The following is a 14,511-nucleotide window of genomic DNA, read 5'->3' on the forward strand; positions in this document are numbered from 1 at the left end:
TGCTCCAAAATTCAATATAACCCATGTAAAGTGCCAACCCACTTACTCTTTCTCCCTGGACTATATCTAAATCCATATCTAGTTTTAGCTTTGGAAGGAGTAGGGGAAGTAGCCCCCAGAAGTGGTAAGGAGGATGGTGCCCTTGCCTGACTTCTAAGCCCTCTCTTAAGGCCATTCCTGATATATCAAGTCAGCAGGTCTTCTCCAATGACATTCCCAAAGTTTCTGTGGTAGTAATGAAAATGTGGGAATACCATATTCTAACTTAGCTTTTTCAGGACATGGAGCTTCACACTGGAATCCAGGACTAAGCAAAACATTGCACTGCATGGCCTAAGGCACCCTCCTGCGTTAGCCATCCCCCTGAACTCGGCTTGCATTGTCCCAGAGCCTTCATAGGGGCTCCTCCAGATTCTGGGAATTTCTAGACTGAGAAATATTTCAGTTACAAATGAAGGGAAGTTGATTCTATTAAGGACGGCTAATTCACTTAGGGGAGAGGAAGGGGATATCATGGTAATGATACTGGTGACTGAACTGAGAGTCAAGCCCAGAGAGACTTTATCAACATCTGCCTGAAGGCATGCCTGGGAATACTGTGACATGGGTGCCTGACCTACCTGTGCAGAGAAGCCGGAGAAGAAGCCATACCAGAAATGCACCAGTGTGAAGGCAAAGTTCTTGTAGAAGAAATAGCGGAGGAATTTGCACATTCGTAAATAGGACCACCGACCATGGACCAAGAGCAGGCGCTGCAGAAAGCGGAACTGGGCAAAGGAGAAGTCACTGGCAAGAACGGCTTGCATCCCCTCCTGGCCACTGAGGCCTACCCCAATGTGGGCAGCTGCAATGAGATCCAGGCAGTTCTTCACTTGCCATACCTATTTCCAGGACTATTAACTGGTTAAGGATGGAAAAGAGTACTAAAAGCACAATGTGGCCCTCACTTAAACCCCCCTGACACCTTTAACTCATGTGCTGATGGGATGCTAGATAGAGTGCTGGAGGTGGCAGTCAGGAAAAGTAGGGTTTTATTCTCCTACTAAGCAAAGTCTTTTTAATAAGCCATAAATAAAATTGCCCCAATAGAAGGAAAGCTTATTTGATTCATGCAAATTATTTTCTTTATTTTTTATGCTGATTTCTTTCCCCAGGGGAAAGGAATTTTAAAGTTCTTCCAATTAATCACAAGCACTGAAATGCTAGTTTCTGGGGAAGCTTACTTTTCTCCTTTCTAATAGGAATTAGTTGGCTTTTCTACTTGTTTCTGCTCTATACTGCTTTATCAGTTAAAAGGCACAGAGTTGATTTTGCCATTTGTTTGCTAAAAAAACTTCCTATTACTTTTAGGATAAAATATAAACCCTTAATCTAGTCTTCAAGACCTCCCATAATTTGCTCTAAACTCTCTTTCCAGGCTTATTCTGTAAGTGCTCTCAGTTTTTACTGCTGTTTCTCATACTTGGCATCCCACCTGCACACATTCACACACGCCATCCCCAAGGCCAAGAAGGCTCTTTGCCTCTGTGTCTTCTTTCTCCCACCCCCATTACAACTTTCAGATTCCTTTTCTGCTTTCAGTGTTCAGCTTAGATGCCGCTGCTTCCTATGTCACTACTACTGATATGAAGGAAGAGCAACCTGACTCCCCAGATCCACTTGCCTTTGATCATACTGACGTCGTTGGCTCCGTCACCAATGGCTAGTGTCACCACCTGCTTGTATTTCTTCACTAGTTCTACCACTTGGGCCTTCTGCAGAGGCGTCACACGACAACAGATCACTGATTTGCACATACATGCTATTCTGAGCAGTTCCACCTCCATGTTCTTCTCTAGGGCATGAGCCTGTGGCCCCAAACACGCACATTTACTCATTAGGCTACTCAGTAAACCTCTGGCCTCCACCTTTTTTGTGTTCCCCACAGGAAGGCCTCCAAACATAAGGGTTTTTATTAAACATGCAGTGTGAGAACCCATGCTCCAATATGCCTTTGAATAGTGAACAAGCTCCAAGGCCAGGTCTGTATTCCCTCATTTCTGATCTAATCCATAGAAAAAAAAATCCATAGAAATCCATACAGAATCTTACTCAGGGTAAAACCAATGGGCTACTTCTCAGGTACAGATACTTGCTGGACCTGGAGAAATAGATTGTACCTGGAGCTCCTAGGACATGAGGACCACAGTAGATGTAGAACTTCAGATAGAAAGAAGCAGTTCTCTGAGGAAGGATATTCTCAGAAAAAGGGAGCTACTCTAAGATTTCTCAATTACCTCTGCTTTGAGATATTACTTGGGGAAGGAGAAGGGTGTATGTATGGCAATAGTTCCTAAATGAGCCCTGAATGAAAAGGAAAGGTCCAAAGCTTCCCATTGCCCACCAGACTGTGGCCATTGATGACTAGGCCAAAGCTACCAGTGGCCACTTCTTCAGGCATGATGAAGTTCTTCCTTTTTGCGCGGGTTAAGAAGGCAGTTACTGGGTCTGTCTCCAGTAAAGAGCCAGGTTTCATCTTATTTCTTGCTGACCTGAAAGTAATGAATGGTTGATCAAAACAGCTCTCTGTCCATATATCCTCCCTGGGATGGAAATGGTTCCTTCAAGATCCTGAGATCTAAGCAAACCCTAAAACCATGCTTGCCCATCAGTATCTTTCCAAGCCTTTCCTTTGTACTACTCCCCATAATGTTCCAACATCCCTCTTATGTCCTTCAGAGGACTATATTTTTCCCTCGCAGGCTGTCTCTTAATATTTCATCTCCTTTCAAATGTTCAAACTTCCCCAACCTTTGCAGGAGGTCCTTCTAATCCCCCATATCACCTCTTTTTCTCAGTCCCCAGGTTACCCCAGAGGTCACCATATCTATTTTTTTTCTTTCATATTCCTCTCAACAGCCTATCCCTCTTTCACATTTTTTTATCTTCTTTCTGCTAAAAAGTTCTTCTCAGCATACCCTTTCCCAGGCTCTACACTGGAGTAAAACCACACAGAAGGAAAAGACATTTGCTGAACTGACCCCAGGACTCGACCATAGAAGGTAATAGTTGAGGTTGCCCTCTTGTCAGTACCTGAGTTCCTGCAGGACCATGCTACTGTCCTTGGCATTTATAATGAACACATCATCCATATCATCGCTTAGCATATTGCAAGCATAGGCAATATTCACTGCAGTCTCTGTAGAGAAAGGGATTATGCAATGAATAAGTAAGGAATGGTGCTTGGAAGAGCCATCCCACTCTTTTTAGTGATCGGGTCAAGTCTACATCTGACCAATTATTCCTTCCAGAGCTGAGACCTCCTTCACTCATTATTCCCTGGCCTTCAGACAATAATATCTTTAGATGATCCCAAGTGTGACCAAATGGCTAAATCAGCTTACCTCTTACAAACAGGCAATTGTTATTCATCAGTACATTCTTATCAGGTATCTTCCATGAAGCCTTCCCTCCCTGCCTAAACATATACTGATTTTTAAAATCCTCTAGTAGTATTTAGAGTATACCTTCCAGCTCAGCATTTCAATAATTATTAAACACTGATCATTTAGGTTAACAAGAGACTGAGTGATGTGGGACAGTATATGAGATTCTTGTTCTAGGGAACATTTTTTCTTTCCCTACATTTATTTAAGGGGCCAAATCCAACAAGAAACAATTCATCATTATTATTCAGTCATTTCAGTTGTGTCTGACTCCTTGTGCCTCATTTGGGATTCTCTTGGCAAAGATACTAAAGTGTTTTGCTTTCCTTCAGCAGCTCATTTTACAGATGAGGAAACTGAGGCAAACAGGGTTAAGTGATGTGCCCTGAGGCACACAGACACTAAGTGACTAAAGCCAGGTTTGAACTCAGGAAAATCCCAGACCTGGCATTCTACACAGTGTGCCACCTCACGGCTCAGGAAACAGAAACCAATAAAGTGCTAGATTATATGATATAGACAATAAGTGTTTTAGAAATCCAAGAGACAGTGGGGTGTCTGTGAAGTAGAACAGTTGATTTTATGGAGGAAAAAGGAGTTAGAGTTAGACGTTAAAAGATAGAAAAGAGAAAGCATTTCAAACAAAACACATGTAGGATGACATGTCGATACATAGTGAGCCCAAAACTGGGCAGACAATGGCAAAGAATATGTTTTGAAGGATTGTGAGAGATAGAATATGTCAAGGGTCCTAAAATCTAGAAAGAAAATGCAGTTTATTTTGCCTATCATCATTATGATGACTAGCAAGCTAACTTTGGAGTCAGGAATATTTGGATTCAAACCTTTCTCTGACAAATACTATTCCTCCATGTTATCCTTTAAGACTGTTATGCCACAGTTTTCTTTTATTGTACTGACTCAGTTTCCCTAATTATCCTGATCCAGTCCTGACTCAGTTTCTCTAAATTTTCTGCCTCAGTTTATAATTGTCCTGCAAAACCTCCTCTCCCTCTTTATCAGAATATTTGATAAGGATAAAAGATCTTATATTTTAGAATATCAGAATGCCTCTCCCCATCCCAAGCTAGCAGAATATCAGATACCGTCTTATCAAGATGCCTCTCCCCATCTCTGGTGGCTTGCCCCAACCTATCAGAATTCATTTGGTTCTCAGTATCCTGATTCCACCCCTGCCTCAGTCTACCCCCTGAGTCTGAGCCATGTGTATATATGTTATTGTTGGCTGGATTCTTGGAGATGATGGTCTCATTCAGCCCTGAGACCACACCATGGATCCATTTGGACCCAGTAAATCTCTCCCATTTAATAAATTATTAAATACTCATTAATCTCTATCTTGCTCAATTTCTCTGGCATTACATTTTGGAGGCTCTCCAGCGAGATGTTAGAAAATGAGCAGGATTAGAGATAAAAGACTTTTGGGAATCCCCCTTGGGCCTCAGGGTGGCTGGGTATCTGAATTCTTGGCTTGGAAAGGCCTGGGCCTCCTGGATTTTTTTTCCCAGAGCCTCGGAGAAAGAGCAGTTTCCAGCCACAACTGTGCCTGAAGCCTGATGGTGGACACCATTTCGGCCACAAGAGAGTAAGTCTGGATGTTTTAAGATCTGTTCTATTCTATCGTATAAGATCTTTTCTGTTCTGTATGCTAGCATCTGGATTCCCAGAATTATGAAATGCCAACGGGCATAAATTCTGGGAGTAAGGTCTTCTGGATGCAAGCGACCCTACCTGGTGTCTAAGACACATTTGTGTGCCAGTTGGCACAACTCTGGACATTCCAGAGTATAAACTAGGTGTTTTTTTTTTTTTAAAGATGCCATCTGGCTAAAAACTGTGTGTGCAAAAAACTGTGTGTTAAATGTTTTTGACTGCACATGTCCATGTGTTCTGTGTGACTTGTTCGTCTGTGTCCCTTGTTTGTGACTTGTTTGGTTCAGAGCTCTGTTAAATTAAGAAATTTGAGAATTAGTTACTTCAATGTTGCAATTGTACTTAATATAAAATTTGCTTGTGATTTTAAACTTTTAACCTGTTTTACTAATTTGTGAGTAAGAGGAACAAAAAGACAGATGGTTTTTCCTTGAAGCAGGTTTTCAGAGTGTGCTAGAATAAAGGGCAATAAAACCTTATCTGATTGAAACTCTGGGTGGAGAAACATCTAATTCAGAATTTTAGGATGATTTTAAGATTGTGGGAAATAATTTTACTATTGCCTTTGCATGCCAAATTTGTTCTGAATATTCTTTTGGGCAGTTTTAAATTGTGGGAAATAATTTTACTGTTGCCTGTGCAGGCTAGATTTAGTTATCTTTGAATGTAAGATCTTAAGAACTTGTTGGAGTGAATTCTGTTAACTTACCTGAAAGGGGTCACATGCCTCTAATTAGGTAAAGAAAAGTCTGAATTTCTTAAAGGCTCCAACTCTGGCCAAAGTTGGGGCTTACGAAAAGTCCATTGGGAATAATGGCCACATGGGACCAGAGAGAAATTCATTATTTGAAATATGATAGAAAAAGCAGTTTTATGTTACTAGCAATTTAAATCTGTATTTGATTGGATGTTAAGTTAAAATATAGGTTATTAAAACAAAATGTCAGTAGCTTACCTTGGGAGGTCGTGTTTGTATCTCCCTACTTAGATGATATGTTACTTTCTAGAAGTATTGCGTAATTTGTAAATTCTGCTCTGTTGGATATATGTATTAAGTTTTATGAAATTTGGTTTTTAAAGTTTTAAAAAAAGTGATTTAAAGACAAGGGACAAGAAAGATTGATTTGCAAAAACAATTAATAGTTTACATGGAGCATCTAGTATTGGTTTGGGAGTGTTTAAAGCATGTCGGAGAAGGTTTGAGCATGTAAGCATTGGGAGAAGTGAGACAGAGATGGGACAGGAATAGATGGTGTGAGAGGAGAGAGAAGAAAATAGCTTTCCAGAAATGGGGAACAAAAAGGCATAAAAAACCTAGTGAATTCGCCATTTGCCATGAGAAAGGAAATACCCCATGAAGTTGGAGCCTGTCTTTAGCTGACAGATTGGATCTGGGGAATATGGCACCCTAAAAAGGTTAGCTGTGAGAAGTTGGGGTCAGGAAGCATGGTGGAATGGAGGAAGGCCGACCATGTGGAAAGGGACAATCTAATCCCTCTGGCCCAATGAAGATGGTGTTTTGTTTTTGTTTTTGTTTTTTAAACAAACTGCAGCTCCTTGCTGGTTCAAGTATTAATTACTTCTGATGTTTAATTGATATTTTAAAGAATCTTTCAGATTCTTTTATGTGGAATTGGGTATTCTGTATAAGTTTAATTAATTGTATCCTGAGGTTATGCCCATAATTTAAGATAGTTTTTCCCTGTCCTTTTGAAAATGTTTCTGTTAAATATGAAAAATAACTTGTGAATTTACTGAAACAAATTTATTACTGTTATCAATATGAGGTTATGGTATTTCTAAAAGTTTAATAGTTTTAAGGAACGTCTTGGATTCTTTTATGTTTTAATTGATTGTATAGGGTCATCTTGAGGTCATTTAAAGAGCCTCTGAAAATAATATTTTTTTGTCTTTTGAAAATGTTTCTGTTATAGACAATATGTAATTTGGAATATTTGTCTATGTATTGAGTATTTTTAAAAGCAAACTGATTTGCATGTATAATGTTCTCTTATGGAAACATCTACTTAGATATGAAAGAAGTGAACTTACTGAGACAAATTTTTACTGTCATAAATATAAGGTTATGGTAAATATCTGTTTAGGATTTGTCTGAAACTTGGTTAATAGAATTTGTTATTAGAAGTAAAATTCTTTGGGCTTATAGTTAATACTATTTGGGAGTTTTAAAGCTCTATAGTTAGTGGGACAATTAACTGAAATAAAAATGAATTAAAGCTATTTTATCCTGTTTTTGCTGAAAGTTAAATTTTAACTGCTTATTTTATGGTTGTGTCCCTGCATTTTTTCCTCCTGTAAATAATTTCTATGATCAGAGCAACAGTCAATAGAAACTGTTAATGCAATTCAATTATGTTATACCTTGCTATTTCCAATATGGTTATGTTATACCTTGCTGTTTCCAACCTGATTATATGTAATCATTATATCCTGAATACTCGGGCAAATAAGTATTTAGTCTGATCATTTATCTGTTACTGAATATTTGTGTTTGTGGATATTCAGGTTTTTAAAGGTTTCTAAATAAGAGAGGACAGTTAGCACAGTGAGAAGCTGCTGGTCAATTCATACTGGCCTCTTCACATTTTGTATCAGTTTGCTTTAACCTTTACTTGTTAGATTTGTGTTTTTTTGTTCTAGATTTTGGTCAGATTACAGGTATTGACTTGCTTCTGAGACAAGGATCGGCCCATCTGAAGTTTTGGTAGCAGGAAGCATGGCCATGCTCTCCCCTCTCTGGACTGAGCGTCTCCTCAGCAGACAACAGTTTTTGAGAACATCATTGCTCCTAATGTAATTTGGACTGATATTGGGGAGTGGGAAAGTGGTTGAATTATTGTTAAAATTTTAACTGTTTAAGATTTGTTAAAACTGGGATTTGTTAAAAATGTTTAACTATTGCTATATGTTTGAGGGATTTTTAGGAAACTTACTGTCCTAGTCTGTTATGTATAGGAATTGTGATTCACTCTTGGGATTTATATGTGGAATGGTCATTTGATAATTCCTTTCCATGAACAAAAATGGAGAAACTGGTTGAAACTGGTCAGGAAATTGGGAAAACAGATGTATTTTTCTTAGGCATTTGTGCCCTGCCTTTTTTCTCATTAGTTCATACTGAGTTGGAAATTATGTTTTAACTTTGAAATCCCTTATTCTGCTAGAATTGCGCTGGCAGACTCAGGTTTTTGGGCGATTATTTTTTAGAAACAACCAGAAATTAGACACCTGTCCTGGGATTGGCAGTCTCTCTGATCTGTTTCTCCACTCCTGTTTCCCCAGTCCCTTAATTAGTATTTCAGCATCTTGATATCAGGACTCTAATAGTTTGGGGTTGCCTGCTTTGGTCTAAGTACATAATTTGCTTAGAAATCTGTTTCCTAGTAGCAGTTCCTGTTCTATTAAGAGGGGACAGGTGGAGTTACTCCAGGCCCCATTTTTTCCCTTTTGGAGTCCCTGACAGACTTGGGGTGCCCTCTTAGGATGGGCAGCAGGACTGTCTTGAGCACTGCTACTCAGCAGAGGCTGAATTATGCACAAATGGCCATAGACTTAACTCATAGTGAACTGTCCATCTCAAAATGGATTCTCTGGCTGAGATGTTCCCCAACTGCAGAGGACCTGAACAGGGAGGCCTGTGTGTCTCCCTAAATGAGGAATGCTGTTTGATGCTAATAATTCTAGCGTTATCAGGGAGAGACTGGTCCTTGCCATAAGTCCTTGCATGTTTCTAGTTTTAGTTTGGTTTATTTGCTTTACATAGGATTAGTCAAAATTATGGTGCTAAGACCTTCTGGAGGAAGGTAATTCAATGATTTGAATATTCAGAAGAGAGAGTGTGAAATGTTATGCCACAGTTCTCTTTTATTATTCTGACTCAGTTTCCCTAATTATCCTGACCCAGTCCTGACTCAGTTTCTCTAAATGTTTTGCATCAGTTTATAATTGTCCTGCAAAACCTCCCCTTCCTCTTTATCAGAATATTTGATAAGGATAAAAGGTCTTATGTTTTAGAACATCAGAATGCCTCTCCCCATCCCAAACTATCAGAATATCAGATACCATCTTATCAAGATGCCTCCCCCCATTTCGAGAGGCTTACCCCTCCCTGTCAGAGTCCTGTTCCCACTCTCAGCACCCTGATTTTGCCCCTGCCTCGCTCTACCCCCTGAGTTTGAGCCACGTGTATATATGTCATTGAGAACTCACATTGTTTGCTAGATTCTTGGAGATGATAGTCTCATTCAGCCCTGGGACCTAACCATGGATCCATTTGGTCCCAGTAAATCTCTCCCTTTTAAATAAATTATTAAAGACTCTTTAATCTCTATCTTGCCTCAGTTTCTCTGTAGTATTACAAATACTACAAAAATTAAAGATAAATTGTTCAATTAAATCCATAGAGGGATTGTTCTACAGCATTCTATATGCCAATGAAATCACACATTCACATTAAAAAACCCAACTCCACATGAAGGTGTTAAAATACACAGGATACAAGTGACATGAGGAAGTGTGGAGCCCGACCCTGCCTTATTTTTATTGTTATTCTAAAGAGAATGGCATTCCTGCTAAGGTTGTGGGAAGAACAGGCATTGCTAACTTGAAAAAACTATAAGGAAATGCATTCCAGTTAGAAAGTACATTGTATCCAAGCAGAACAATGAAAATTTATCATCCATTTGTCTTTGTTGATAAATTTAGCATTTTGTCTTTTTCTATCTTTAAATTAAATGTATCTTTTGTTACATCTTAAGTTTTGAATCCTCCCTCACTCCCTACCCACCTCATACCATCTCTCTCCCTCCCTCTTCCTCTCTTTCTCTCGCCTTCTTTTCCCCCCTCTCTCTGTATCCCTCTGTCTGTCTGTCTGTCTGTCTCTCTCATACACACAATATAAAACATATATACGTATGTAAAATCATACTATACATACTCCTATTTATCATTTCTTTCTTTGGAGATCCACTGCAATTGTTTGAGTATTTATAATAGAATAACTTAGTCATTCACTCTTGTTCTTTGAATAATATTACTTGTTACTGTATACAACATTCTCTTAGTTCTGCTCATTTGAATCTTCATTATTTCATGCAAGTCTTTCCAGTTTTTCCAAAATCAGTCAGGTTATCATTTTTATATAGCACAATAGTATTCCATCACAATCATATACCATAACTTTTTTAGCCATTTCCCAACTGATAGACATCCCCTCAATTTCCACTTCTTTGCCATCACAAAGAGAGCTGCTATAAATATTTTAGAATACATGTATTTTTTTCCCCTTGGACACCTTGGGAAACAGATCTAACATGGTATTGGTGGGTCAAAGGATATATACCTTTTTATACATTTTACCTTTTTCAGAATATTCTAAAAATTCCACTGGGCTCCTAAGCTTCCCTGACTCTTCCAGTACTATATACACTCACCTATCTCTTAATTTTGTTCCTCATTCTCCCACCTAATTTTGTGCCATGGTTATTTGATTTTTTTTCCTTAATATTATTTAAAAATGCCCTGCCTTGATCAGCAAAGTGAAATTGCTCCTTCATGACATGAAGACCATGTCTCTCTGAATATTGCACAGTATCAGAGGATTAGAAAGTTGAAAGGGACAAATAATGGTCTTCATTTCTGATTGACTGAGGGGGGAAGTTACAGGATCTGTCCTGGCAACCTAGTCAAAACCATCCTTGAAGGGAATCCCTCCTATAACATACATAATGAGTGGTCATCCAGCATGTGCATGAAAATATTAGAGAAAGGATCACTTCATTCTGCCTGGAAGCTATGCTCCTTTTAATACAGTCCAAGACTACATTAGCTTTTTTGTCTGTCATCTCACACTACTGGATATTGAACTTTCGGCCCACTAAGACTCCTACATCTTTTTTTTTTTTTTTTGGGAGAACTGCTACCTCTCCCATCATGTATCTGTGAAACTGATGTTTTTGTATTTAAGTGCAAAATTTTATACTTATTCCTACTGAATTAGATCTTTTTATATTCAGCCTAATGGTATAGCCTGTCAAGATTCTTTGGGATCCTGACTGTCATCCAGTGTGTTAGCTCTCCTTACCAGATTTGTGTCACCTGCAAATCTGATGAGCACATCAAATATGCATTACAAAGCCACTAATAAAAATCCTAAATAGCACAGACTAGGGAATCTATTCTTAGGTTGATATTGAACCATTAATTAGATAATTACTCTTTGATTCTAGTTATCCAACTAAGTTCTGAATCTAGTTCATCTCCACAACAACAGCATGAAATACTTTATTAAAACAAACTTTGCTAAAATCTAGGTAAACTATTCGTGGCATTCTACTTATCTACTACATTAGTAATAATGTGAAAAAAAATCAATTCTGGATTTTAAAAATACTATCTAGCTATTCACTAGTCATCTCTCTTTAGTGATACATTCTAGAATCTTTTAAGTCAAAATTAAGTTTACTGGTTTAAAGTCTGTAGACACTAATATTTTTCCTTTTATGAAAATTGAAATATTTGCCCTCCTAAATCTTGTGATACTATTCCTGTTTTCCATATTTCATATATTATTGATAATAGTTCAGTATTCATATATGGCAACTCTCAGTGGGAACTGAGTTCACCACAGACTCCATCTTGTGACTCAATCCTGGATCAAGTTCAGTACCTTTTGTGTTTAGTTATGTATCTAGTCCAATTTCTGTCTTGCGAGAAAACTTTATTGCATTGATTGAACTTATCCTGTATAGCTAAGAAGCTGATCTCTTGCTTTAACTAAGGACTTAGGTTATACTGACAAGAAACTTAGTCAGATCCAAACAAACACTGATACTAGGACATCTCAAGCAGGCTATATTTCTCATCTGAAAATTGGTCCATACTTTTCAATCAATGACTGTTCTTCTTTTGATTGATTAGGGGAATAGGACACCTTTTTTCTCTGATTTCAGGGAATTACACCAATTTGCTCTTTTCCTCCCAATCTTTCCTCAAATTAGAAATCAGATTACCTAATTTATATTCTTGCTTTTATTTTGATCATTGTTTTCTTTTAATGCATAATAATATATTTTTTTACAGTATTTGGAGTCCAGTGCCAAGCTAAGGAAGGCCTGATTCCAATTTGTTATGCAAGTGACATGCATTGCTTAATAAACTGACATATTCAGAAGCTGAAGCTTTTGTTTCCTCGGTTATTTTAGATTTCCACCCATCATACCCATCATTAGATATAATTGAATTCATCAAAGGTAGCTAGGTGCTCTCTTATTATTTCCCTATTTACTGTGTAAGCATGTTAAAACATCATTTTTATTTCAACTGAAAATATTAAGAAATAATATTTTCTCTAGATTTCTCTTAGCCCTTTACAAATGTTTCCCTTTAGAGAAGTGGGTACAATAAAAACTAAAGCTTTCCTTTAAAATGGATTAAAGGTGATCACTTCTCTAAAGAGCCTATAACCAACCCAAGGAAAATGCTCTATTCCTTTAGTTAGAAAAGCCTGCCATATTGATCATTGAGAGGAGATATTAGCAATCTTATAGAAGAGTGGTCCAGATAGGAATTAAGTAGTAGCCATTGTTCTGGAATGTTTACCCCAAATTGTATTTTAACACATTTTGTCTTTTTCTTGTTTAAGATTCATATAAATGTTATTTCAAATATATAAATGTTATTTCAAATCATCTTGGGGTAGACATGTATGAGGGCATGAGGGCAGGGAGGAGTGGTACAGGGACAATGCCAGTTTGTTCATTTCTCTAAGTTGAGAATGGCTTAGATTTATAATTAAGTTAAATTGAATAAAAATTCTTTCTGGTAGACTTGTACTTAAAACACAAGAGTACAGCATTTTATTTTTTTCGACACTTATCTTGGGTATTAGCTCCCTGTTAGTTATTTTTGTTCAGTCATTTCCAGTGTAAAGATCATCCTCCTTTGCAAAGAAAATAGAAACAAAATAAAAATTGAGCAGCATTGTCTTCTCTCTCTTGCCAGTTAATAAAGGCTTTATAGCCTTTCTCTGATCTTACTTTTTCTCCCAATAAAGCAAAACAAAAACCCGACCTTTTGTTGTCATTAGCCCTTACCAGGTTTCTGAGCTAAAGTATTCCTGATATTTTTATAGGACTGTGCACACTCCTCTATTTCTACTCTGTTCTCTGGCCTTGATCCCATCTTCTATATATTTATTTTGAAAATCTAAGTAGTTTGGTGAATTCCTTATACATCCATATTGGTATCTTTGGACAAATTCCATGTTTCCTGGTCACTGGAATGGTCTCCCATCTCTGTCTTCAGCATTTAATCCTTGAGCACTTCCCATCCTCCCAGCCTGATTTCCTTTGAAGCCCTTTTGTCCATAAATTCCTACCTTTCCTCTAAACCCTTTAAATTGTGTCTCCTCTTTCAATTATAACCAATAAAGAACAATGACTTCACTGAACCAGAAATGCAGAGTGGAATCTATTTTTTTTCAATAGTAAATTCTGCTTTGGGAAGAGTAAACCATTAGTCTTAAAAATCAGTTAAGACAGCCTCATAACTTATCAGAGTGTTAATAATCCAAAAAGTTATGTGATCCACAAAAAGTATGTGATGAGGATTGTGATCAGAGTAGTGATAATGGGAATGGAAAGGAAGGGTACAGATGTTAGACATTTTAAAGGAAAAATTGATAGGACTTGGTAAGTGAATTGGGGGAGTTTAAAGAGAAGGAAGAGTCAAAGATATCAGATTTTTAAGACTGGATGATTATAAGAAGGGAGATGGAAGAGAAAAATGAGGTAGCTGTGAAGGATGCCAAATTGGGAAAGAGGTAGGGTGTGTTGATAAAGATAATAATCTGATCTTGCACATTTTGGCTTTGAGGTGAGAGTAAAATATTGGGTTAAAACTCTTTAGCAGACAGGTAGAAATGCAGAACCTCGGCCTTGAGACTACAATTTCATTTTCTATTTCCTGAGTATAAATCTTGTTTCCTAAATCAGACTGGGCCTTATATTTCACCTTGCCAGGGATAGTGGAGTTTACAGCTGAGGTGCATCTCTCTACCCTGGTCATCTTGGTTTAAACTGTATTCTGAGAATTGTCCAGTTGTGGAAAATTCAGGTCGATAACCTACATGTACAGTAAGGAAGGAGTAATTTGAAAGTGAATTGATGTTTTGGGGATTGGAGAGGGATGGGAAGGGAGAGAATGCTTTAGTCTGTAGGCTGTCTTTACCTTGCTTGTCTCCAGTCAAAACCCACAAGTTAATATTTGCTTTGCTCAGAATGGTTATTGTCTCAGGCACTCCATCTTGTAACTTATCTTCAATGGCTGTGGCCCCTAAAAGCTGGAAATAAAAAAGCAGATCTGAATTCATTCTAGGCTACTTTAGTCTTTT

The 14,511-nt window shown here is 37.8% G+C and overlaps 1 protein-coding gene across 6 annotated transcripts in view; it reads right to left on the reverse strand.

The window, feature by feature from the left end:
- LOC100918706 (phospholipid-transporting ATPase FetA-like) overlaps positions 1–14,511 on the reverse strand; it is a 148,011-nt gene that overhangs the window by 6,842 nt on the left and 126,658 nt on the right. For all 6 annotated transcript variants that reach the window (XM_031945384.1, XM_031945382.1, XM_031945379.1 and 3 more), the window contains 5 exons: positions 14,349–14,460; positions 3,073–3,178; positions 2,384–2,531; positions 1,664–1,847; positions 621–844 (listed from right to left, as the gene is read on the reverse strand). In XM_031945384.1, coding sequence (XP_031801244.1) covers positions 621–844; positions 1,664–1,847; positions 2,384–2,531; positions 3,073–3,178; positions 14,349–14,460 — 774 coding nt within the window. The remainder of the gene's footprint in view (positions 1–620; positions 845–1,663; positions 1,848–2,383; positions 2,532–3,072; positions 3,179–14,348; positions 14,461–14,511) is intronic.

The sequence above is a fragment of the Sarcophilus harrisii genome, chromosome 1, assembly GCF_902635505.1.
Source record: "Sarcophilus harrisii chromosome 1, mSarHar1.11, whole genome shotgun sequence".
Lineage (NCBI taxonomy): Eukaryota > Metazoa > Chordata > Mammalia > Dasyuromorphia > Dasyuridae > Sarcophilus > Sarcophilus harrisii.